The 27,449-nt window shown below is 45.5% G+C and overlaps 1 protein-coding gene and 1 long non-coding RNA gene across 5 annotated transcripts in view; both read left to right on the top strand.

Annotated features, from left to right (window-relative positions):
* LOC149435227 (arf-GAP with Rho-GAP domain, ANK repeat and PH domain-containing protein 1-like) overlaps window positions 1–20,272 on the top strand; it is a 44,177-nt gene extending 23,905 nt beyond the window's left edge. For all 4 annotated transcript variants that reach the window (XM_089662883.1, XM_089662882.1, XM_089662881.1 and 1 more), the window contains 4 exons: window positions 2,114–2,177; window positions 5,808–5,960; window positions 13,198–13,235; window positions 19,127–20,272. In XM_089662883.1, coding sequence (XP_089519009.1) covers window positions 2,114–2,177; window positions 5,808–5,960; window positions 13,198–13,215 — 235 coding nt within the window. In that variant the 3' untranslated portion in view covers window positions 13,216–13,235; window positions 19,127–20,272. The remainder of the gene's footprint in view (window positions 1–2,113; window positions 2,178–5,807; window positions 5,961–13,197; window positions 13,236–19,126) is intronic.
* A 985-nt stretch (window positions 20,273–21,257) lies between these two features.
* Window positions 21,258–26,608, top strand: LOC149435226 (uncharacterized). The gene is made up of 2 exons (XR_016308531.1): window positions 21,258–22,335; window positions 25,361–26,608. It is a non-coding gene; the product is annotated as an uncharacterized LOC149435226 (long non-coding RNA).
* Window positions 26,609–27,449: the final 841 nt, after the last annotated feature.

Here is a 27,449-nt window from a genome sequence, read left to right as displayed (position 1 = left end):
CACGAGGTGCAAATACAGAGGGTTCACCACGAGGTGCAAATACAGAGGGTTCACCACGAGGTGCAAATACAGAGGGTTCACCACGAGGTGCAAATACAGCGGGTTCCCCGCAAGGTGCAAATACAGAGGGTTCACTGCAAGGTGCAAATACAGAGGGTTCACCGCGAGGTGCAAATACAGAGGGTTCACCGCGAGGTGCAAATACAGAGGGTTCCCCACAAGGTGCAAATACAGAGGGATCACCACGAGGTGCAAATACAGAGGGTTCACCGCGAGGTGCAAATACAGAGGGTTCCCCACAAGGTGCAAATACAGAGGGATCACCACGAGGTGCAAATACAAAGGTTTCACCACAAGGTGCAAATACAGAGGGATCACCACGAGGTGCAAATACAAAGGTTTCACCACAAGGTGCAAATACAAAGGTTTCACCACAAGGTGCAAATACAGAGGGTTCACCACAAGGTGCAAATACAGAGGGTTCACCACAAGGTGCAAACCATTCATAAGCCTCAAAAATAGAAAAGCCAGATTAGACTTTGCCAAAAAACATCTAAAAAAGCCAGAGCAGTTCTGGAAAAGCATTCTTTGGACAGATGAAACGAAGATGAATCTACCAGAATGACGGGAAGAACAAAGTGTGGAGAAGGCTTGGAACAGCTCATGACACAAAGCACACAACATCATCTGTAAAACATGGCGGAGGCAGGGTGATGGCATGGGTGGAGGCAGGGTGATGGCATGGGTGGAGGCAGGGTGATGGCATGGGCGGAGGCAGGGTGATGGCATGGGTGGAGGCAAGGTGGTGGCATGGGAGGAGGCAGTGTTGTGGCATGGGTGGAGGCAGTGTGATGGCATGGGCATGCATGGCCTCCAGTGGCACTGGGTCATTGGTGGTCATTGATGATGTGACAGAAGCAGCCGGATGAATTTCGCTTGCCGCATGCATTTCACTTGCTGAAGGCAAAACTAAAGGCAGAAAGAGCCACAAACAAAGAACAACTGAAGACAGCTGCAGTTAGAGCCTGGCAAAGCATCAGAAAGGAGGAAACCCAGTCTTTGGTCATGTCCATGGGTTCCAGACTTCAGGCAAACCATCAGAAAGGAGGAAACCCAGTCTTTGGTCACGTCCATGGGTTCCAGACTTCAGGCAAAGCATCAGAAAGGAGGAAACCCAGTCTTTGGTCACGTCCATGGGTTCCAGACTTCAGGCAAAGCATCAGAAAGGAGGAAACCCAGTCTTTGGTCATGTCCATGGGTTCCAGACTTCAGGCAAAGTATCAGAAAGGAGGAAACCCTGTCTTTGGTTATGTCCATGGGTTCCAGACTTCAGTAAAAGCATCAGAAAGGAGGAAACCCAGTCTTTGGTCATGTCCATGGGTTCCAGACTTCAGGCAAAGCCTCAGAAAGGAGGAAACGCAGTCTTTGGTCATGTCCATGGGTTCCAGACTTCAGGCAAAGCATCAGAAAGGAGGAAACCCAGTCTTTGGTCACGTCCATGGGTTCCAGACTTCAGGCAAAGCCTCAGAAAGGAGGAAACGCAGTCTTTGGTCATGTCCATGGGTTCCAGACTTCAGGCAAAGCATCAGAAAGGAGGAAACCCAGTCTTTGGTCACGTCCATGGGTTCCAGACTTCAGGCAAAGCCTCAGAAAGGAGGAAACGCAGTCTTTGGTCACGTCCATGGGTTCCAGACTTCAGGCAAAGCATCAGAAAGGAGGAAACCCAGTCTTTGGTCACGTCCATGGGTTCCAGACTTTGCCAGTAAAGGATTCTCAACAAAATATTACCAATGAACATTTTATTTAGGATTCTATTCAATCATCCAATTACTTTTGGTCCCTTGAAAAAGGGGGGATGGCTGCTCTTAAGAGCTGTAATTCCTAAACTCCTTCCCCAATGTGGATGTACATACCCTCAAATTACACCTGAGAGTGTGCACTGTCTGCTCATATCCATCATAGAACTAGAGCTGGAATATGTTTTGGTAAATACCTGAAAAATTGTACCTGTGTCCAAATATATATGAACCCAACTTTAATTACACCCCCTCCTGATGTCATTGTCTCTCCAGTTCATTTTTTGATTGTTCCTCTCATCTTTTCTTCTTCTCAGGTATCTTTGCTGTGACTCGGTTGGTGAAATGAGACAATGGCTGGCAGCGTTCATGTTTGCCCAGGTATGTGGAAGAGACTCTGTGCCGGGTGACAAATGAATAATCCCTGATAGTTTAATAGAAGTGCCAAAACGGTATTTGCCCCGAGATTCAATCTTGTGTGTCTAACAGCTTTCAAATCAAGTTTTCAGTGCTAAGCCAAGCAGGGCAGCAATTATCAATGTTTATCCATGGCTCGGCATTTCGTGTTTAATGATGTCTCCCTCTGGAGAGATTTCCTTCCCTCAATGTTCTTTCTGACCCCAGTAGGGATCACTAGAGTGTAGGAAAGACCACACCAAGTCCATCACAAAGTGTATTCCAATTATTCCTCAGGCTCCTTATTGGCAGTAAACCTTGCGATGGACTTTTGGAATTGGAATGGCACTCTCGTGCTTCCTATTCTCTAGTGATTTTCCTCCAGGGATCCTTTGGGACACCCCATAGGGAGCAGCCACCAAGCCCTTCACATCATATTATACTATCTAGTATGTCACAACTGAGTTCAACAATGTTCCTACACTATACCTAACACCCATAAGGGCAACATTTTCTAAAGAAACAAAGTGTGCCACTGATAACTAAGGGTTAGATTTAATATAGATCTTCACAAATTGGGATGGTCCAAAATTTCATTAGTATTTTTGGTGGTTTCCAAAAGTCTTCCAAGAGAATGGGACCAAAGGCTGCTCCAACCTTATATCTGCTTCTGAGCACCATTAGCTTGGCTGCCAATCCTACCAGGCCCTACCCTTCTATCTCGTTGTTCCTGGAAGGGTTAGAGTTAATACAGATCTTCAAAAACTGGGACGGTCCAAAATTTCAGTAGTATTTTTGGTGGTTTCCAAAAGTCTTCCAAGACAATGGAACCAAAGGCTGCTTCAACCTTATATCTGCTTCTGAGCACCACTAGCTTGGCTGCTAGTCCTACCAGGCCCTACCCTTCTATCTTGTTGTTCCTGGAAGGACTAGAGTTAATACAGATGTTCAAAAATTGGGATGGTCCAAAATTACAGTAGTATTTTTGGTGGTTTCCAAAAGTCTTCCAAGAGAATGGGACCAACGGCTGCTCCAACCTTATATCTGCTTTTGAGCACCATTAGCTTGGCTGCCAATCCTACCAGGCCCCACCCTTCTATCTCGTTGTTCCCAGAAAGGTTAGAGTTAATACAGATCTTCAAAAATTGGGATGGTCCAAAATTGCAGTGGTGTTTTTGGTGGTTTCCAAAAGTCTTCCAAGAGAATGCAACCAAAAGATGCTCCAAAGACTGCTTCTTCCTTATATCTGCTTTTGAGCACCCTTAGCTTGGCTTCTAATCCCACACTTCTGTCTTGGTGTTCCTGGGAGAGTTAGAGTGAATATAGATCTTCATGAATTGGGGATGGGCCAATATTTCAATGATCTTCCTGGAGAAGGGGACCAAAGGATGCTCCAAAGGCTGCTTCTACCTTATATCTGCTTTTGAGCACCCTTAGCTTGGCTTCCAGTCCCACCCTTCTATCTTGGTGTTCCTAGGGGGGTTATAGTTAATATAGATCCTCATGAATTGGGGATGGCCCAAAATTTCAGTGGTATTTTTGGTGGATTACAAAAGTCTCCCAGGAGAATGGAACCAAAGGATGCTCCAAAGGCTTCTTCTACCTTATACATGCTTTTGAGCACCCTTAGCTTGGCTACCAGTCCCACCCTTCTATCTTGGTGTTCCTAGGGGAGTTATAGTTAATATAGATCTTCATGAATTGGGGATGGCCCAAAACGTCAGTGGTATTTTCGGTGGTTTCCAAAAGTCTTCTAGGAGAATGGAACCAAAGGATGCGCCAAAGGCTGCTTCTACCTTATATCTGCTTCTGAATACCATTAGCTTGGCTGCTAGTCCCACCCTTCTATCTTGGTGTTCCTGGGAGTGTTAGAGTGAATATAGATCCTCATGAATTGGCGATGGCCCAAAATTTCAATGGTATTTTTGGTGGATTCCAAAGGTTTCCCAGGAATATGGAACCAAAGGATGCTTCAAAGGCTTCTTCTACCTTTTAAATATGCTTTTGAGAACCCTTAGCTTGTCCCACCAGGTCCCACCTCTTTATCTTGGTGTTCCTGGGAGAATTTTTAAAAGAAGTAGCTCAGGCCTTTTTTGGGCCCATCATCTCATCGGGCTTCCAGGAGATTCTCAAACCATTCTACATATTTTTGCCTCATTGGTTGCTCTGTAGCACCCCCTTCCCTCCCCCCATTTGAAACCTGGGTCTCAATCCATGAGCGATCTCATTGGTCTTTTTAACTTTTTAAATTCCGAAAAGGTTTTAAAATTTTCATTATGTTCAGCCAAACCACAACTAATCGAGCCTTGAAGACATTTGTTAATCTTTGAGGGTCTACAATGATTTTTTTCCTTGATAACAGTTCCAAGGCCTTACAGCGCTTCATTCTTCATTTTTCTTTGCTATAACTCTGTATTATTTTTATTTTAGCACCAAACAAAGATTTATTTTTTATAGCCTCATGAAAATATCGTCTTAAAGTTTTTTTATGTAAGCCGAACGTGGTTTTATTAAGAAAATACCTAATTTTTTGCTACTTGTATATTTCAATATTTATGTCTTTCTCTCTTTTAATTTCCCAAGCCCTGATGAAAGGGTCATGGTCCCGAAACATGTTGGTTTATCTTTTATGAAGTAATACATTTTTTTTTTGGACTCTCAAATATTAATGTGATGCTTCTTTACTTTTTGGATCTAATCCAAAACACCTTGTTTTCAGTGCATCATTGATCAGATGTGTGGCACACCACAAAACCAAATCCCGTTTTTTTCCAAGGCCTCCTGTTTGGAAATTTAGCAGTAGAAACCCAACAGGTTCTGACCCTTTGAAAACAGAGGGGTCCGTCTTGGCATGGACGGGAGTTACATTACCACTGGACGGTCAATGAAAACAGCTGAAGGCTCTGGACCCAGAAGAAGACTGAGAGAAGCACTGGCAGTGGAGCAATGAAAGGGAACGGGGATGTTGCATCGGTGGAGGAGGACACTTTGTGATGTCCTCCTCTGGGTTGACTGATGCTCAGCATTATTTAACCCACTGCCCGTGCCTCATCAAGCTGCCTTGGGTTGACAGGAGAATTCTATGGAGAGTGGCAACGCATCATTACCTAAGTGTATTTCTGAAAGAAGAGGACAGAGGGGGAAGAGGGCCCATGCACCACATGGCTGGACTGGGCAATAAAAGGCACGTATACAGAGATCTGAAAAGAGATAAAATGCCAGGGTTGCTCCCCAGGGGATGGGATGGGTTGAAACTGGGCAGCACGGATGTTACCAAGCTAGAAGTGAACTTTATAGTACTTTAAAGCCAATGGGTTAAAGTAAAGGTTCACTTTAAGGAGGATAGTTGGCCACTTTGTTTTGGCAGCCTCTATATGACCCATCTGTTTCGCTAAGCATTAGGTTTCAGGGGGTGTCAAACTGGCGAACCTCCAGCTGTTGCGAAACTACAAGTCCTAGCATGCATCTGCCTTCGGGAGTCATGCTTGTAACTGTCAATCTTGCAATGCCTCATGGGACTTGTAGTTTTGGCAACAGCTGGAGGGCCACCAGTTTGACACCCGTGGGTTAGCTGACACCATTTCCATTGACAACGTTCCATTTTTCTTTTTCCAGTACGGCAACCTGTGGCCGGAAGAGTCAACGTCGGTGAGGACACGAAATTCCCGTCAGGATCCGTCATTTGGGAACAGATCGCTCATCCCTATTAGGGGGAATGACATGGAAATAAGGAGGAGTATGGCTGCTTTCACCGCAGACCCACTAACGGTGAGTGGCAATGTGGACTGCTCCATGTATTAAAGGTACACTCGAAGAAATGGCTCATGTGCCCGGGGAACTGCTTCTTATCTGGGGGTCGCAGTTGTGCACTGGGCAACAATTCGACCTGTAGCCAGTTGTTCTGGGAACGTCATCACTTCTGCAGCTTGGTTCAGTGGCAGGGTGTTCCTAATCCCACCCACATGGCCTTCTGTGTTCCTAGAGGGTCTGGAGGCATCATTACACCAATGGAATCACCTCTTGACATCGTCAGCTGACATACGGCTCCACCTCTGTTGCAGACCTTTCCTTTTAATTAAGCACCCAAGACTTTGTAACTTGATTGAAAAAGACTTGATTACCTCCCAAGACATTTCCCAGGTCATAGTCCATGCCACCATCATCAGAGCCCTAATCTGGTCCATCTAGACGTTGACAACTGCTCTGTCCAGGTGCTGTCTGCCTTTCAACCACTCCCCAAAGCATCTTTATTCTTTGAGCCTTCAGAACCGTTGTTGCCCTGACAAAGTCCTGGGCAAAGACCAATTTACAGATCCGTAGTTTGATTGTTTCTGCATCTAGAACATACAGTGCATGTCAGAGAAAGGCTCCCCTTCTAACATTTGGGAGTCTTCAGGCACCTAATCCAAGCTTCATATGTGGTCAAACTTTTGGCCTGAAGAAGCCAATGTCACTGAGCTGGGTTCCGTGTCACACCGTTCAAGTCTGGTGGTCTCCTTAGATCTAACTGTAACCAAGAAGAAATATCACACCAAAATCTGAGGTGACTATTGTTTAGAAACGGACAGACAGAAGATGTTGCAGTTGAGAGCAGTAAGTTCTGGTCTGCTTGCTACTGCTGTGCAACCACCATATTCATCACCGCCTTGGAAATGTGGATTTTGGACCTTGGTGTAGGAGTTAAAGCATCTCTTACGCCCTGCACTTTTTCCTCCACCTCTGCTGCAAGATAGCTATTGTCAGCAAATCTTGAAATCCTGGTTGTCAAAATGACTGGTGGGGCTTGCTCTCGTTTACAGCAGTGGCTGCACCAATGCTGTGAAAAACAAAGCTGCTGTACAGCAGTTGTTACTGTTTCCACCAGCCGTTCTCATCCAGGCTTTTATGGAACACAAGGGTTCCTGCAGAGGTTCTTAGAGGTTCCTTGAGCTGTGGTTGATTGACCTCTCATCTTATGGTGCCTGCATAGTTCTGGTTTCAACACCACTTGACAGAGCCAGCGGCATGACGTCAGAGATCTTTTTAGCGGTCTGTAAGGGTGGAATTCTGGTCGCCACTGTAAGGGAGGGCATTTTTTCTACTGGCCACTAATGTAAGGGGCATTGTTCCCATTGACCACCAATGTAAGGACCATTCTTCCCGCTGATCACCAATGTAAGGGGCATTCTTCACACTGACCACCAACGTAAGGGGCATTGTTACCACTGACCACCAATGTAAGAAGCATTCTTCCCACTGACCCTCCAATGCAAGGGACATTCTTCTCACTGATCACCTATGTAAGGGACATTCTACCCACTGACCACCAATGTAAGGGACATTCTTCCCACTGACCCCCAATGTAAGGAACATTCTTCCCACTGACCACCAATGTAAGGGACATTCTTCCCACTGACCCCCAATGTAAGGGACATTCTTCCCACTGATCACCAATGTAAGGGACATTCTTCCCACTGATCACCAATGTAAGGGACATTCTTCCCACTGACCACCAATGTAAGGGACATTCTTCCCACTGACCCCCAATGTAAGGGACATTCTTCCCACTGATCACCAATGTAAGGGACATTCTTCCCACTGACCACCAATGTAAGGGACATTCTTCCCACTGATCCCCAATGTAAGGGACATTCTTCCCACTGATCACCAATGTAAGGGACATTCTTCCCACTGACCACCAATGTAAGGGACATTCTTCCCACTGACCACCAATGTAAGGGACATTCTTCCCACTGACCACCAATGTAAGGAACATTCTTCCCACTGACCACCAATGTAAGGGACATTCTTCCCACTGACCCCCAATGTAAGGGACATTCTTCCCACTGACCTCCATTGTAAGGGACATCCTGCCCACTGACCTCCAATGTAAGGGACATTCTTCCCACTGACCACCAATGTAAGGAACATTCTGCCCACTGATCACCAATGTAAGGGACATTCTGCCCACTGACCCCCAATGTAGGTGGGGTTTCTTCTCTTCATTCACGGGATTGTTGGTTAAGCAACCCTACCAGTGAAAAAAAAAAAATTGGTAATACAACGAGTTCTCAAGTAACCCGCGTGCCTGGAAGAGGCTTGCAGCCCAGGGATAATTTAAAATGGCGGTGCAGGAGAAAGGAGGTGGGAGGCAAGTATTGCCGGGGAAGGGGGGGGGGGGAGTTCCTCTCTAAATCTGGCCGTAGGCGGTTCGAATCGGGAACCGGCCAAGATTCGAAATTTGCACCGTCTAAGTTCTCATCGAATTAACGGGACCCTAGCGGACATGTGAGAATTGCTTCTCCATTAGAGGTGAGCAGGTGCCAGAGCTGAAGTGGTTAAAGTGCTTCCAACATTTAGATGAAACACGGAGGTATAATGAGCGAGGAAGCGTGTAGGCGGGGAGAGCGGCACACATCTACAGCCCCTCACTCGCTTTACATGTGCAGCAGCTCTGACAGTCTCATGCTTCAGGCACCGCATTACTTGAAAAGCGGCTTCAGCCGAAAGAGAGAGAGAAACTTCCATCTAGTAGGCGTTATCTTTATGATGGGTGCAGTGGGATGCAGATGATGAACGTCTCAGGAACAGGAGTGCGGTGATTGACAAGCCGTGTTGCGGCAGTGAGAAGATAAGTGTACGCCGGTCCCGTCTGTCTGGCGGGTAGAGGACGGGAGGGGAGAGAGCGCTATCTCCTTCATTTCATCTCCGTTTTTCTTTGATCACTTCAAAAGCAGGATGAGATTCCCTCTAATCGCAGCTAAAAGGGGTCGCGGTGAGAGAGATGGTGTCGTTCGCGGTCAGGGAGCAGCACAGTTTTTATCGACGTTCTCGGCTACATTACAGGTAGCAATTATACAGAATACGGAAGGACAGAGGAGATGGCTAAAGGGGAACTCTGAGGGAACAAATAGGCCCTGTGCTTCGTCCGCAACGTATAGACTGCAGGTGGGACAATGAGCTAGGTGGCCATCCCGTTCCTTGTGGCTGTGAAGGCCTCCAGTCTTCTGGGAAGGCTTTCCACAAGATTTTGGAGGGTTGGGTTTTGGGAATTGGTGGCCTGTTGTGATGTGGGATGGGAAGACCTGGCTCATCATCTCAAAAGCATTCAGTAGGGTTGAAAAGGGTCTTCACCAAATCACAAGGTTGGAAGAACACAATGGTCTAACATGACTTCTCTTGACTCTTTCTCTATGGAGGAACCCTTCCGGGTCTTGGGGAAGCTCTGCTAGTAACAACTATATCTACACCTCCAGGTACATCAGTGTGAACAGTAAGGTGACAGAGAAACAGGAGAAGAACTCCTTACATTGGTGGTCAGTGGGAAGAATGTCCCTTACATTGGTGGTCAGTGGGAAGAATGTCCCTTACATTGGGGGTCAGTGGGAAGAATGTCCCTTACATTGGGGGTCAGTGGGAAGAATGTCCCTTACATTGGGGGTCAGTGGGAAGAACGGTCTTTACATTGGTGGTCAGTGGGAAGAATGTCCCTTACATTGGTGGTCAGTGGGAAGAATGTCCCTTACATTGGTGGTCAGTGGGAAGAATGTCCCTTACATTGGGGGTCAGTGGGAAGAATGTCCCTTACATTGGGGGTCAGTGGGAAGAATGTCCCTTACATTGGGGGTCAGTGGGAAGAACGGTCTTTACATTGGTGGTCAGTGGGAAGAATGTCCCTTACATTGGTGATCAGTGGGAAGAATGTCCCTTACATTGGGGGTCAGTGGGAAGAATGTCCCTTACATTGTGGGTCAGTGGGAAGAATGTCCCTTACATTGGTGATCAGTGGGAAGAATGTCCCTTACATTGGGGGTCAGTGGGAAGAATGCCCCTTACATTGGGGGTCAGTGGGAAGAATGTCCCTTACATTGGGGATCAGTGGGAAGAATGCCCCTTACATTGGGGGTCAGTGGGAAGAATGTCCCTTACATTGGGGATCAGTGGGAAGAATGTCCCTTACATTGGGGGTCAGTGGGAAGAATGTCCCTTACATTGGGGGTCAGTGGGAAGAATGTCCCTTACATTGGTGATCAGTAGGAAGAATGTCCCTTACATTGGTGGTCAGTGGGAAGAATGTCCCTTACATTGGGGATCAGTGGGAAGAATGTCCCTTACATTGGGGGTCAGTGGGAAGCATGTCCCTTACATTGGTGGTCAGTGGGAAGAATGTCCCTTACATTGGGGATCAGTGGGAAGAATGCCCCTTACATTGGTGGTCATTGGGAAGAATGTCCCTTACATTGGGGGTCAGTGGGAAGAATGTCCCTTACATTGGGGGTCAGTGGGAAGAATGTCCCTTACATTGGGGGTCAGTGGGAAGAATGTCCCTTACATTGGGGGTCAGTGGGAAGAATGTCCCTTACATTGGTGATCAGTGGGAAGAATGTCCCTTACATTGGTGATCAGTGGGAAGAATGTCCCTTACATTGGGGGTCAGTGGGAAGAATGTCCCTTACATTGGGGGTCAGTGGAAAAAATGCTCCTTACATTGGTGGTCAGTGGGAAGAATGTCCCTTACATTGGGGATCAGTGGGAAGAATGCCCCTTACATTGGTGGTCAGTGGGAAGAATGTCCCTTACATTGGTGATCAGTGGGAAGAATGTCCCTTACATTGGTGATCAGTGGGAAGAATGTCCCTTACATTGGTGGTCAGTGGGAAGAATGTCCCTTACATTGGTGATCAGTAGGAAGAATGCCCCTTACATTGGTGTCAGTGGGAAGAATGTCCCTTACATTGGGGGTCAGTGAGAAGAATGTCCCTTACATTGGTGGTCAGTGGGAAGAATGTCCCTTACATTGGTGGTCAGTGGGAAGAATGTCCCTTACATTGGTGATCAGTAGGAAGAATGTCCCTTACATTGGGGGTCAGTGGGAAGAATGTCCCTTACATTGGGGGTCAGTGGGAAGAATGTCCCTTACATTGGTGGTCAGTGGGAAGAATGTCCCTTACATTGGTGGTCAGTGGGAAGAATGTCCCTTACATTGGTGGTCAGTGGGAAGAATGTCCCTTACATTGGTGGTCAGTGGGAAGAATGTCCCTTACATTGGTGATCAGTGGGAAGAATGTCCCTTACATTGGTGGTCAGTGAGAAGAATGTCCCTTACATTGGTGGTCAGTGGGAAGAATGTACCTTACATTGGTGGTCAGTGAGAAGAATGTCCCTTACATTGGTGGTCAGTGAGAAGAATGTCCCTTACATTGGTGGTCAGTGGGAAGAATGTCCCTTACATTGGTGGTCAGTGGGAAGAATGTCCCTTACATTGGGGGTCAGTGAGAAGAATGTCCCTTACATTGGTGGTCAGTGAGAAGAATGTCCCTTACATCGGTGGTCAGTGGGAAGAATGTCCCTTACATCGGTGGTCAGTGAGAAGAATGTCCCTTACATCGGTGGTCAGTGGGAAGAATGTCCCTTACATTGGTGGTCAGTGAGAAGAATGTACCTTACATTGGTGGTCAGTGGGAAGAATGTCCCTTACATTGGTGATCAGTGGGAAGAATGTCCCTTACATTGGGGGTCAGTGGGAAGAATGTCCCTTACATTGGGGGTCAGTGGGAAGAATGTCCCTTACATTGGGGGTAAGTGGGAAGAATGTCCCTTACATTGGGGGTCAGTGGGAAGAATGCCCCTTACATTGGGGGTCAGTGAGAAGAATGTCCCTTACATTGGGGGTCAGTGGGAAGAATGTCCCTTACATTGGGGGTCAGTGGGAAGAATGTCCCTTACATTGGTGATCAGTGGGAAGAATGTCCCTTACATTGGGGGTCAGTGGGAAGAATGTCCCTTACATTGGTGGTCAGTGGGAAGAATGTCCCTTACATTGGTGATCAGTGGGAAGAATGTCCCTTACATTGGGGGTCAGTGGGAAGAATGTCCCTTACATTGGTTATCAGTGGGAAGAATGTCCCTTACATTGGTGATCAGTGGGAAGAATGTCCCTTACATTGGAGATCAGTGGGAAGAATGTCCTTACATTGGTGGTCAGTGGGAAGAATGTCCCTTACATTGGGGGTCAGTGGGAAGAATGTCCCTTACATTGGGGGTCAGTGGTAGGAATGTCCCTTACATTGGGGGTCAGTGGGAAGAATGTCCCTTACATTGATGATCAGTGGGAAGAATGTCCCTTACATTGGTGATCAGTGGGAAGAATGTCCCTTACATTGGTGATCAGTGGGAAGAATGTCCCTTACATTGGGGGTCAGTGGGAAGAATGTCCCTTACATTGGTGATCGGTGGGAAGAATGTCCCTTACATTGGAGGTCAGTGGGAAGAATGTCCCTTACATTGGTGGTCAGTGGGAAGAATGTCCCTTACATTGGTGATCGGTGGGAAGAATGTTCCTTACATTGGTGATCGGTGGGAAGAATGTCCCTTACATTGGAGGTCAGTGGGAAGAATGTCCCTTACATTGGGGGTCAGTGGGAAGAATGTCCCTTACATTGGTGATCAGTGGGAAGAATGTCCCTTACATTGGGGGTCAGTGGGAAGAATGTCCCTTACATTGGGGGTCAGTGGGAAGAATGTCCCTTACATTGGGGGTCAGTGGGAAGAATGTCCCTTACATTGGTGATCAGTGAGAAGAATGTCCCTTACATTGGTGGACAGTGGGAAGAATGTCCTTACATTGGTGATCAGTGGGAAGAATGTTCCTTACATTGGTGATCAGTGGGAAGAATGTCCCTTACATTGGTGGTCAGTGGGAAGAATGTCCCTTACATTGGTGATCAGTGGGAAGAATGTCCCTTACATTGGTGATCAGTGGGAAGAATGCTCCTTACATTGGGGGTCAGTAGGAAGAATACTGAGTAGTAAGGAGGGGTGCTGTAATGTTTTCAGGAAGCTATGTACAGGACCCTGCCGGCCCCTCCCAACCAGCCATGATCTTCCTGCATTGCATAGAGATGCGCAGAGCTCCAGCGATGACATCACCGGGTCAAAAAAGGTCTTATAAATGTTGATGAGGAGGGAGGGGGAGGGTAAATGTAAGCGGATTAAACTCTGACTTTGTGCTTCTTGTGAATTGCAGCTCCTGGGAAATGTATGAGAGCCGTGGAGGGCCTCCGGGTGAGTTCTGTTTGGTCTCTTCAGAAATGTTCACCTAAAGCTCCCCATACAGGGTACAACCCTGTGCAATCGGCTTCAGATTCCCGGAACAATCACCATGTAACACGAGCACCCACCAAAACTCAGTGATCGGCCCCTGCGATCGCATGGTACAGAAAAGGCCGATCACAGCGCATCTGTACCATGTGATAGCTGTGGCCAATCACAGTTCCCGCAATAGTACACAATGACACATAAATGGATACCATTCATAAAATGTTGGCTAATAACAGCGGTCATCACTGTTCTAAGCAAACAGTGAAAAAAGAAATCCTGATCACTTCCCCGGAGTAGTAAAAATTATAAAAAAAAAAAAAATTGTAGAAGAAAAAAAAGTTGTTTTTTTTAAAACATACTTTTACCAGTCAGTATCTGATCAACACGGCACCAGTCATATGATGAGGCTGTACTGCTCTGGTGACTGTATGTAAAAAAAAAAAAAAAGAAAGAAAAAATTGTCAAAAAAAAAAAATGTTTAAAAAATAATCGAACATGCTTTCACCAGTCAGTATCTCTGATCAGCGCCACGCCAATCATATGATGACGGTGTACTACCCTGGTGACCGTATGTAAAAAAAAAAAAAAAAAAGAAAAGAAAAAAAAATTATTTAATTTCTTCATTTTCCAAAAAATTGTAACAAAAAAAAATTCAACTCAAAATAATTCACCATGCCTCCTACTAAATATTTGTAATGTCCTTTTCGGGCATCCAGAAATGAGTTCGCCCTTCAGTACATCGGGATCGATCGATTTTCAAATAAATATCCCTTAGCTTGTGGGCTCTTTCACACGGACTAAATTATATACACTTATTTGGGTTACTTTTTACCAAAGAAAAGGAGCAGAATACATGTTGATCTAAATTTACAAAGAAACATTATTTATTAGCAAAATTTGCAAAAACAAAGAAAAATTCTTTTATATTTTTACATTTTTTTACTTTTATATTTTTTATATAAATTTATTTATTTTTATATATATATTTATATATTTATTTATATATATATATTTATATATTTATTTATATAAATTTATTTTATATTATTTTTATTTTATTTATTTATATATATTTTTACTTTTTTTTTTTAATATATATATATATATAGATATATATATATATATATATATATATATATATATATATATATACATAAATATATTTGAAGTGATCAACTACCACCAAAAGAAAGCTCTATCTGTAAAAAAAAAAGAAAAAAAACCCAAAAACATACTTTTACCAATCAGTATCCCTGATCAACACCACGCCAGTTATAATGGTGATGCTGTGCTGCTCTGGTGACAGTATGTAAAAATACTGTAAAAAAAAAAAGAAAGAAATAAATGTTTACATTTTACTCTTTTACTTATATACAGTGAGGAACAGAAGTATTTGAACCCCCTGCGATTTTGCAAGTTCTCCCACTTCTCTATCATGGAGGGTCTGACATTCACATTGTAGGTGCATTCCCACTCTGAGAGACAGAATTAAAAAAAAAATTCAGGAAATCCCATTGTATGATTTGTAAAGAATGTATTTGTCTCGCACGGCTGAACAGAAGTATTTGAAACCCTAAGAAACAGCAAGAATTCTGGCTCTCAAAGACCTTTAAAAAGTCCACCTCTACTCCACTCATTCATCTCACTTAGTAGCACCTGTCTGAGCTCTTTAAAGACACCTGTCCACCTCACAGTCAGTCAGACGCCAACTACTACCATGGGCAAGACCGAAGAGCTGTCAAAAGACACCAGAGACAAAATTATGGACCTCCACAAGGCTGGAAAGGGCTACGGGGCAATTGCCAAGCAGCTTGGTGAAAATAGATCAACTGTTAGAAAATGGAAGAGGCTAAAGACGACTGTCAGTCTCCCTCGGACTGGGGCTCCATGCAAGATCTCACCTCGTGGGGGATCACTGATGAGAAGAAAGGTGAGGAATCAGCCCAGAACTACAAGGGAGGAGCTGGTCAATGACATGAAGAGAGCTGGGACCACAGTTTCACAGGTCACTGTCGGTAGAACACTACGGCGTCATGGTTTCAAATCATGCATTGCACGGAAGGTTCCCCTGCTCCAGTCATCACATGTCCAGGCCCGTCTGAAGGTTCCCCTGCTCAAGTCATCACATGTCCAGGCCCGTCTGAAGGTTCCCCTGCTCAAGTCATCACATGTCCAGGCCCGTCTGAAGGTTCCCCTGCTCAAGTCATCACATGTCCAGGCCCGTCTGAAGGTTCCCCTGCTCAAGTCATCACATGTCCAGGCCCGTCTGAAGGTTTCCCTGCTCCAGTCATCACATGTCCAGGCCCGTCTGAAGGTTCCCCTGCTCAAGTCATAACATGTCCATGCCCGTCTGAAGGTTCCCCTGCTCAAGTCATCACATGTCCAGGCCCATCTGAAGGTTCCCCTGCTCAAGTCATCACATGTCCAGGCCCGTCTGAAGGTTCCCCTGCTCAAGTCATCACATGTCCAGGCCCGTCTGAAGGTTCCCCTGCTCAAGTCATCACATGTCCAGGCCCGTCTGAAGGTTCCCCTGCTCAAGTCATCACATGTCCAGGCCCGTCTGAAGGTTGCCAATGACCATCTGGATGATCCAGAGGAGGCACGGGAGAAAGTCATGTGGTCAGATGAGACCGAAGTAGAAGTTTTTGGTCTAAACTTCACTCGTCGTGTTTGGAGGAAAAAGAAGGACGAGTTGCATCCCAAGAACACCATCCCTACTGTGAAGCATGGGGGTGGTAACATCATGCTTTGGGGGTGCTTTTCTGCGAAGGGGACAGGACAACTGCACTGTATTAAGGAGAGGATGAATGGGGCCATTTATTGTGAGATTTTGAGCAACAACCTCCTTCCCTCAGTCAGAGCATTGAAGACGGGTCGTGGCTGGGTCTTCCAACATGACAACGACCCGAAGCACACAGCCAGGAGAACCAAGGAGTGGCTCCGTAAGAAGCATATCAAGGTTCTGGAGTGGCCTAGCCAGTCTCCACACCTAAATCCAATAGAACATCTTTGGAGGGAGCTGAAACTCCGTGTTGCTCAACGACAGCCCCGAAACCTGACAGATCTAGAGGAGATCTGTGGGGAGGAGTCGGCCAAAATCCCTGTTGCAGTGCAAACCTGGTCAGGAACTACAGGAACCGTCTGACCTCTGTAATTGCAGACAAAGGCTTCTGTACCAAATATTAACACGGATCTTCTCAGGGGTTCAAATACTTCTGTTCAGCCGTGCGAGACAAATACATTCTTTACAAACCATACAATGGGATTTCCTGAATTCTGTCCTCAGAGTGGGAATGCACCTACAATGTGAATGTCAGACCCTCCATGATGGAGAAGTGGGAGAACGTGCAAAATCGCAGGGGGTTCAAATACTTCTGTTCCTCTCTGTATATTTAAAAAAAAAATTAAGTGATCAAATACCACCAAAATAAAGCTCTATCTGTGTAAAAAAAAAAATTCAACTAAAAAAAACTCACCATGCCTCTTACTAAATATTTGTCTTGGCATTTTCGGGCCTCCAGAAATGAGTTCGCCCTTCAGTACATCGGGATCGATCGATTTTCAAATATCCCATAGTTTGTGGGCTCTATAACTTTCACACGGACTAAATTATATACACTTATTTGGGTTATTTTTACCAAAGAAAAGGAGCAGAATACATTTTGATCTAAATTTACGAAGAGAGATTATTTATTAGCAAAATTTGCAAAAACAAAGAAAAATGCGTTTTTTTCCCCCCAGAAATTTTCAATTCTCTTTTACTTCTATATATATATATAAAAAAATATATATATTTTAGGTGATCAAATACCACCAAAAAAAAGCTCTATCTGTGTAAAAAAAAAAATTTACAAAAGAAATATTATTTATTAGAAAAATTTGAAAAACCAAAGAAAACGCGTTTTTTTTTTTTTCCCCCCCCAAAATTTTTCAGTACTCTTTTACTTATATATATATATACAGTGGGGATGGAAAGTTTGGGCACCCCAGCTAAAAATTTGTATTAATGTGCATAAAGAAGCCAAGGAAAGATGGAAAAATCTCCAAAAGGCATCAAATTACAGATTAGACATTCTTATAATATGTCAACAAAAGTTAGATTTTATTTCCATCATTTACACTTTCAAAATAACAGAAAACAAAAAAATGGCATCTGCAAAAGTTTGGGCACCCTGCAGAGTTAATATCTTGTACTGCCCCCTTTGGCAAGTATCACAGCTTGTAAACACTTTTTGTAGCCAGCCAAGAGTCTTTCAGTTCTTGTTTGAGGTATCTTTGCCCATTCTTCCTTACAAAAGTCTTCCAGTTCTTTGAGATTTCTGGGCTGTCTGTCACACGGCTCTTTTAAGGTCTATCCATAGATTTTCAATGATGTTGAGGTCAGGAGATTGTGAAGGCCATGGCAAAACCTTCAGTTTACGCCTCTTGATGTAATCCCCCGTGGATTTCGAGGTGTGTTTAGGATCATTATCCATTTGTAGAAGCCATCCTCTCTTTAACTTCAGCTTTTTCACAGATCTTTTTCACAGATGGCATCAAGTTACCATCCAAAATTTGCTGAAATTTTATTGAATCCATTTTTCCTTCTACTCGTGAGATGTTCCCTGTGCCACTGGCTGCAACACAACCCCAAAGCATGATTTATCCAACCCCATGCTTAACAGTTGGACAGAGGTTCTTTTCATTAAATTCTGTGCCCCTTCTTCTCCAAACGTACCTTTGCTCATTCCGGCCCAAAAGTTCAATTTTAACCTCATCGGTCCACAGAACTTGTTTCCAAAATGCATCAGGCTTGTCTATATGTTCATTTGCAAAGTTCAAACGATGATTTTTGTGGTGAGGACGTAGAAGAGGTTTTCTTCTGATGACTCTTCCATGAAGACCATATTTGTACAAGTATCTCTTGATAGTGGAATAGTGACCACAACTCCAGTGTCTGCCAGATCTTTCTGGAGGGATCGTGCAGTTAAACGTGGGTTTTGAATTGTTTTTCTCACAATCCTGCGAGCTGTTCTGTCTGATATTTTTCTTGGTCTTCCAGATCTTGCTTTAACTTCCACTGTTCCTGATCATTTCTTAATTACATTCCGAACAGAGGATATTGACATCTGAAAACGCTTTGCTATCTTCTTATAGCCTTCTCCAGCTTTGTGAGCGTCAACTATTTTCAGTTTCAGTTTTCTAGACAACTGCTTAGAAGAAGCCATGGTGCTGATTGTTGGGGCAAGGTCAGATGAGTCTGGGCATTTAAAACCTTTGAGATTGACATCACCTGGTCTTCCCAGACGATGATTGAGAACAATCCATGACACTGGCAGGTCTCAGCTTGGCAAAGGGGGCAGTGCATGCTATAAATTCTGCAGGGTGCCCAAACTTTTGCAGACGCCATTTTTTTGTTTTCTGTTATTTTGAAAGTGTAAATGATGGAAATAAAATCTAACTTTTGTTGACATATTATAAGAATGTTTAATCTGTAATTTGATGCCTTTTGGAGATTTTTCCATCTTTCCTTGGCTTCTTTATGCACATTAATACAAATTTTTAGCTGGGGTGCCCAAACTTTCGATCCCCACTGTATATATTAAAAAAAAATATATAAAGTGATCAAATAGCACCAAAAAAATCTCTATATGTGTAAAAAAAAAATAATTGCCTAAAATTTCATATGGGTGCAATGTTGCATGACCGCGCAATTGTCAGTTAAAGTGTGACGGTGTTGAAAATTGACCTGGGCAGGAAGAGGGGGGGAGGGTGAAAGTTTCCAGTATTGAAGTGGTTAAATGGACCATCTGGAGGTGTCATTAAGGGGTTAAAATAAAAAGTAACATATGATCGAACTCTCCTTTTTTTTTCAGGTGTGAACTGCGTTGGAGATACCCCCCCAATGGAAGGATCCAACCCTTTCTAAGAGGTCTTCGCTGCCTCCAGGGCGCGTCGACCATTCTGGACTTTGGACTACCCGCGGCGTGTGTGCGCATGTGTGAGATCGCCGTAACAAACGGATTGCGACTGAACTTGCGTTACGGACAAACCGGCAGGACTTGGGATGTGTATGGAGGAACTTGATGCCTTGTAGATAGTCTTTTCTCCTTCGAGATTTCACTGTTTTTTGGGGGGTTTTTTCGATGCACTAACAAAATAGACACAGCCCTAGGACATGCAGCTGATTACACGTCTATTTCATAGGTTACGAGCAATCACCTACATTACGGCGCCCCCCAATGGCATGCAGTGGGTAGGATCTGTGACCAGTTCATCTATCTCCTTTTACCCCAACAACAATGACTCTTCTTCAGACTTGAACCTGTTTGATGGTTCTTCCAGACGTATTTTATAATAATCGATGATCATCTCTCTTCCATCGTGAAGATATGACCGCTCTTCATCTATGACCGCTCACCGTTGAGGTTTGGTATTTCGGTGGAGGTCATGGAGGGTTTTAGGGTCAAACCTCAAGCTCATGGTTAGCCAGCTGTAGACTTGAGCTTCTGTTGGGGGATCTTCATAGATTCCAAGGACAGTTGTTTCTTTGACGTGTTCTGGGCTTCCCTTCCAGTTGGATGTGTGTAGAACATCTCCAGGAGCTTCCCAAAGGCCATCACTTTGGATTCCAAGACTATGGGACTCGTGAATGGTATCGTTCTTTTTATTTTTTTACAATATGGTCTGTAGGACATTTCATGAAGGACTGTAACATCTACGATGGGTACGAATGTCCAGACACCGTTTTGAAGAGATGCACTGCCCGACCATCCACCAAATCACCATTCAACTGATATCTAGTGGTATGAAGACCATCAACTTCTGGATCTTTTCTGGTTCTAAAACCAGTATGGCGACGTTGGACCTAGCGTGTCCTCCTGGTCGCTGACCATCTCGTAACATCTTATACTAAGATACTTTTGGTTTGTATTTAACAGAGGAACTAGATGACAATCTGGGATCTAGATGGCTTTTATTGAATTCTCATTTGTTAATAAAAGAAAAGTGTTTAATGTGTATATTTGTGGTGCACGCCGGTGGTCTACGTCATTAGAGAAAAAATTTCAGGATGGACAGAACAACTAATATAATGTCAGATGCCACCTTTGTCAGATGCCACCTTTATAATGCCACCTTTTGTGTGTTCCCATCCTCCATGCGGTGTCCTGCCCACCTTTTGTGTATTCCCATCCTCCATGCGGTGTCCTGCCCACCTTTTGTGTGTTACCATCCTCCATGCGGTATCCTGCCCACCTTTGTGTATTCTCATCCACCATGGGGTGTCCTGGCCACTTTTGTGTATTCCCATCCTCTATGGGGTGACCTGCCTACCTTTGTGTGTTCCCTCCCCCTATGGGGTGTCCTGCCCACCGTTGTGTGTTCTCCACTACAGGGTGTCCTGCCCACCTTTGTTTGTTCCCGTCCTCCTTGGGGTTTCCTGCCCACCTTGGTGTGTTCCCGTCCTCCATGGGGTGTCCTGCCTACCATTGTGTGGTCTCATCCTCCATGGGGTGTCTTGCCTACCATTGTGTGGTCTCATCCCCCATGGGGTGTCCTGCCTACCATTGTGTGGTCTCATCCTCCATGGGGTGTCACTGCCCACCTTTGTGTGGTCTCCACTATGGGGTGTCCTGCCCACCGTTGTGTGTTCTCCACTACAGGGTGTCCTGCCCACCTTTGTTTGTTCCCGTCCTCCTTGGGGTTTCCTGCCCACCTTGGTGTGTTCCCATCCTCCATGGGGTGTCCTGCCTACCATTGTGTGGTCTCATCCTCCATGGGGTGTCCTGCCTACCATTGTGTGGTCTCATCCTCCATGGGGTGTCCTGCCTACCATTGTGTGGTCTCCACTATGGGGTGTCCTGCCCATCTTTGTGTGGTCTCCACTATGGGGTGTCCTGCCCACCGTTGTGTGTTCTCCACTACAGGGTGTCCTGCCCACCTTTGTTTGTTCCCATCCTCCTTGGGGTTTCCTGCCCACCTTTGTTTGTTCCCATCCTCCTTGGGGTTTCCTGCCCACCTTGGTGTGTTCCCGTCCTCCATGGGGTGTCCTGCCCACCTTAGTGTGATCTCATCCTCCATGGGGTGTCCTGCCTACTACTGTGTGCTCCCATCCTCCATGGGGTGTCTTGCCCACCTTTGTGTGTTCCCATCCCCTATGGAGTGTCTTGCCCACCTTTCCGTGTTCCCACCCCATGGGGTGTCCTGCTCACCTTTTGTATGTTCTCATCCTCCATGGGTTGTCCTGTCCACCTTTCTGTGTTCTGCACTACGGGGTGTCCTGCCCACCTTTGTTTGTTCCCGTCATCCTTGGGGTTTTCTAGCCCACTTGGGTGCCTACCTTTGTGTGGTCTCATCCTCCATGGGGTGTCCTGCCTACCACCGTGTGTTCCCATCCCCTTTGAGGTGTCCTGCCCACATTTGTGTGTTCCTGTCCTCCATGGGATATCCTGCCCACCTTTGTGTGGTCCCTCCCTCCATTGGGGGTATCCTGTCCACCTTTCTATGGTCCCACCCTCCATTGGGGGGGTATTCTGCCCACCTTTGTGTATTCCCATCCTCCATGGGGTGTCCAGCCCACCTTTGTGTGTTCCCATCCTCCATGGGGTGTCCAGCCCACCTTTGTGTGTTCCCATCCTCCATGGGGTATCCCACCCTCTGTTGCATGTTTCTGTCCCTTATTGGGTGTCACTGCCCTCTTTTTTGTGTTCCCACCCCTTATAGGATGTCCCGCCCACCCTTTTGTGTTTTGTCCTCTATGAAACGCCCCACCCACCTTCCTGTGTTTTTGTCCCTACAGCCCTTGTATGTCCCTGCTCCCTATGAAACGTCCCGCCCACCTTTTTGTGTTCCGTCTTCTATGGGGTGCCCCCTGCACACCCTTGTTGTCCTCTCCATAATATGAAATAAATGTCGTAAGACCCTCTTAATGCGCAATGTGAAGACCTAGGAACTCCGAGATCTCAACGACAAAGGCCCCGAGAAAAGGGTGATGTGATGTTTTCCCTGCCAGCTCCTCCCACCAGCCACGATCTGCCTGCGTTGCATAGAGAACCACAGAGGATGTCACTGGATCTAAAATAAGGTATGTGATTAAAAAAAAAAAACGGAAAGGTTTTATTTAATTATATCCTTAGCATATTGGGGGAGGGGCACATAAAAGGCAAAATATAAACTGATTAAACTTCAGCTTTAAAGGGCAAGTTTACTTTTAGCGATGTTGTCCTTTAAGAAATTACTCTTACCCCCTTAAGTGCAACCCATGTAATATTTACCTTCATCAAGCAATCTTCCCCCGACTTGATCCCGGACGATGCCCCTTCATGATGCGCATGCGCGCGCGCCGCACCCGTATGCACTATGATAGTTATCTATTCAGAGCTCCCTCTGGCGGCCCCTTGGAGCGCAGCTCACATATAAAATGAACAGGGCTGTGAGAAGAGCCGGCCTGGACCGTATCAGAGGAAGGATCAGGGAGGAGGGTAAGGATTGTCATAGGTGGGATGCACTCAGCGTGGGCGCGATCCCGCGTGGCACGTGTAGGGCGGCCCCTTCATTTCAATGCGAGAAACGTGGAGAAGGAACCCAATAAAACGCTCCACACCGAACTGCGTGCTACTGTGGCACCGCATGACTTCTCGCGCAAAAAACGCGCGCATTTGCAAGTGCATGGGCCGCCACACGTCTGCTAAATGGCAGCGCGTCGGGAAAGCGTGCAATTTTGCACACATTCACAAAACGCATAGATACGAGCCTAAAGGTATTTAAATTTATAAAAAGTGCGACAGGAGGAGTGAGACCGCCCCAAAAACTAGATGGAAACGCCCAACTCGCCAGCTAGAATGCGGAAATCTGACCGACGGTTGAGTTTTGGGTGGAATGCGCTTTGACCTGTAGACACAATGCCTGTCGTGCGCACGCCGCCGCCGCCATCACACCCTCCATTACCCCCAACGCAGTCAATTACAAAAGCTCCTCCCATTTATTTTGCACATTTTTCCAGGTGGAGCATTTATAAAAAAAAACTTGTCTTTTTTCCCCCCCCCCCGTCTTTAAAGTCGGGAATGACGCGCAATGTGGAGCACGCCGCGCTTTTCATCAGCGTCTCGGGGGCAGGCCGCGCCACGCTCGGTGTCACCGTGTTATGCAATGTGTTTATAGAGGATGGCGGGGAGAAGGCGGAGCCCCAATGGCTGCCTTTCATCTGCCGCCATTAATGAGATTCTGTCCCTGACCCGCTCGCCGCCGCTTCCTGACTCAGCGCTGGCCTTGGCGTGTTCTCTCCGTGCCGACATTCCCTCTTCTTGTTCCCCCTTTCATCTCCGGCTCTCTCATCTCCCCGGCTCTCAAGGCTGCCTTCAAAAAAGAAAAAAAAAAAATCGACGCACGACCCTCCGGCTGCACTCTGATATTCCTCTCCCCTCCTCATCCCGAACAGCCTCGTCTCTGGAGGAATCCGATTCCACCGCAGGTTCCAGGATCAACAAAACGCGGGGCCTGGAGCGAGACACCGGGGGGGTGGAGGGGGGGTCAACTGATATCTGACCTATGAAAGAACGTCGCTGCTAATGACCGATTGTTCATGATCAGACTGTACATTGTAACTTTGTAAAAGGAGGAGGAGGCGTTTCCTCAGTCTTTCCTCCCCCAGTGATCAGACTGTACATTGTAACTTTGTAGAAGGAGGAGGAGGAAAGATTAGAGGAACTGAATGTATTCTCTCTTGAGAAGAGGAGATTAAGGGGGGATATGATCTCCATGTATAATACATAAGGGGGGATATGATCTCCATGTATAATACATAAGGGGGATATGATCTCCATGTATAATACATAAGGGGGGGATATGATCTCCATGTATAATACATAAGGGGGGGATATGATCTCCATGTATAATACATAAGGGGGGATATGATCTCCATGTATAATACATAAGGGGGGATATGATCTCCATGTATAATACATAAGGGGGGATATGATCTCCATGTATAATACATAAGGGGGATATGATCTCCATGTATAATACATAAGGGGGGATATGACCTCCATGTATAATACATAAGGGGGGATATGACCTCCATGTATAATACATAAGGGGGGATATGATCTCCATGTATAATACATAAGGGGGGATATGACCTCCATGTATAATACATAAGGGGGGATATGATCTCCATGTATAATACATAAGGGGGGATATGATCTCCATGTATAATACATAAGGGGGGGATATGATCTCCATGTATAATACATAAGGGGGGGATATGATCTCCATGTATAATACATAAGGGGGGATATGATCTCCATGTATAATACATAAGGGGGGATATGACCTCCATGTATAATACATAAGGGGGGATATGACCTCCATGTATAATACATAAGGGGGGGATATGACCTCCATGTATAATACATAAGGGGGGATATGACCTCCATGTATAATACATAAGGGGGGATATGACCTCCATGTATAATACATAAGGGGGGATATGACCTCCATGTATAATACATAAGGGGGGATATGACCTCCATGTATAATACATAAGGGGGGATATGACCTCCATGTATAATACATAAGGGGGGATATGACCTCCATGTATAATACATAAGGGGGGATATGACCTCCATGTATAATACATAAGGGGGGATATGATCTCCATGTATAATACATAAGGGGGGATATGACCTCCATGTATAATACATAAGGGGGGATATGATCTCCATGTATAATACATAAGGGGGGATACGATCTCCATGTATAATACATAAGGGGGGGATACGATCTCCATGTATAATACATAAGGGGGGATACGATCTCCATGTATAATACATAAGGGGGATATGATCTCCATGTATAATACATAAGGGGGATATGATCTCCATATATAATACATAAGGGGGGATATGATCTCCATGTATAATACATAAGGGGGGATACGATCTCCATGTATAATACATAAGGGGGGATACGATCTCCATGTATAATACATAAGGGGGGATACGATCACCATGTATAATACATAAGGGGGGGATACGATCACCATGTATAGTACATAAGGGGGGATACGATCTCCATGTATTTTACATCTAATCTAATCATTCATTAAACAGGCATCCAGCAGACAGGCGATGACAAAAGGGCGTGACTTAACAATGAAAACCCCGCCCATTTCATGCTATCAGCAATGGCACCACGTGGAAGAGAAATGTCACAAGGCGTGAGAAAAAAAATAATTTCTTTACCCAAGAAAGGTGACGGCTACAAGAAGATCAGCAAAGATTTACTTACTGGAGCAAAAGTGATACAAAAGATGGAACTGCAACCATCTCACAGAGACGTCCAGGCCGTCCACAGAAGTTAGAACCTCGACAGGAGCGTCTTCTGATGAGAAGGGTTGAAAAAATCGCCATGCCAATTCACTGCAGTTCGCTAAAGAAGTGGAAAGCTGAACTGGGGTGATTGTTTCCCATGACACCATACGGTGTACACTGCAGAGGAATGGCATGCGTGGGTGTCGTCCACGAAGGAAGCCTCTCCTAAAGGCCGCCTAGAATTTGCCAGGGCCCAGGCTGAAAAAGCAGACTATTGGGACTCTGTACTCTGGAGTGATGACACCAAGATCAATGTCTGCGGAACTGATGGCTTCAAAACTGTATGGTGTCACAAAGTTGAGGAGTGCAAAAATGAATGCTGCCTACTTTGAAACATGGTGGTGGCAGTATCCTTTTGTGGTGCTGCTGGTGTCAAGGAGCTGCATTTCATGGATGGTGGCATGAATTCACAGATGTTCTGCTCGACATTGAAAGAGAAAATGCTACCATCACTCCGTGTCCTCGGTCGTCGTGCACTTTTCCAACATGACAACGAACCAAAACACACATCAAAGGCCACTGTTGCATTTCTGAAGAAGAACCGGGTGACAGTGATCCAGTGGCCAAGTCTGTCTCCTGATCTGAACCCAATCCATCATCTATGGGGGATTCTGAAGAGACAAGTTGAGCCTCACTCTTCATCCAGCATTCAGGCTCTAAAAGAGGTCGTTCTTGAAGAATGGAAAATGATCGATGTTGTAATGTGTTACCAACTTGTCCATTCCATGCCTAGAAGACTCGGTGCCGTCCTCACAAATCATGGAGGTCACACTGAATACTAGATGGAGGAGTTCTTGTTGTGCGGTGGATTCATTTTTTACATCAACTCATTGGGTAAAACTGAAGATTTTGTCAACGAAGTTCTACTATGAACCTTCCTTCCATGTAATGAGCGACACAAATGTTTGATAAAACTTCGATCCGCCCCCATTGTGGGAATTGTTCTCGTGTTCATCGAGATATTGATTAGAATTTTACTTTTCAAAAGGGGTGTGGTCATTTATGCTGAGCACTGTATGTAGAGGCACATGGCATAAGAACATAGTATGTATGTAGAGGCACATGGCATAAGAGCATAGTATGTATGTAGAGGCACATGGCATAAGAGCATAGTATGTATGTAGAGGCACATGGCATAAGAACATAGTATGTATGTAGAGGCACATGGCATAAGAACATAGTATGTATGTAGAGGCATACGGCATAAGAGCATAGTATGTATGTAGAGGCACATGGCATAAGAACATAGTATGTATGTAGAGGCACACGGCATAAGAACATAGTATGTATGTAGAGGCATACGGCATAAGAGCATAGTATGTATGTAGAGGCACATGGCATAAGAACATAGTATGTATGTAGAGGCACACGGCATAAGAACATAGTATGTATGTAGAGGCATACGGCATAAGAACATAGTATGTATGCAGAGGCACATGGCATAGGTACACGGTATGTAGAGGTGCATGGCACAGGCACATGGTACATAGGTAGAGGCGCATGGCACAGGAATATGGTACGTATGTAGTGGCGCACAGCATAGGGACATGGTATCTATGTAGAGCTGTGCGGCATAGGAACATGGTACATACATGGAGGCGCGCTGCATAGGAACATGATATGTATGTAGAGGTGCGCAGCATAGGAACATGGTACATACATGGAGGCGTGCTGCATAGGAACATGATACGTATTTAGAGGTCCGCAGCATAGGAACATGGTACATATGTAGAGGCTCAAGGTATAGGAACATGCTATGTACATGGAAGTGTGCAGCATAGGAACATGGTACATATGTACAGGTGTGCGGCATAGGAACATGGTATGT

Source organism: Staurois parvus, unplaced genomic scaffold (genome assembly GCF_062004578.1).
Source record: "Staurois parvus isolate SC_StPar_1 unplaced genomic scaffold, SC_StPar_1.0 ptg001578l, whole genome shotgun sequence".
NCBI lineage: Eukaryota > Metazoa > Chordata > Amphibia > Anura > Ranidae > Staurois > Staurois parvus.
The sequence above is the reverse complement of the archived record's forward strand: the minus strand, read 5'-3'. Positions and strand labels throughout refer to the sequence as shown.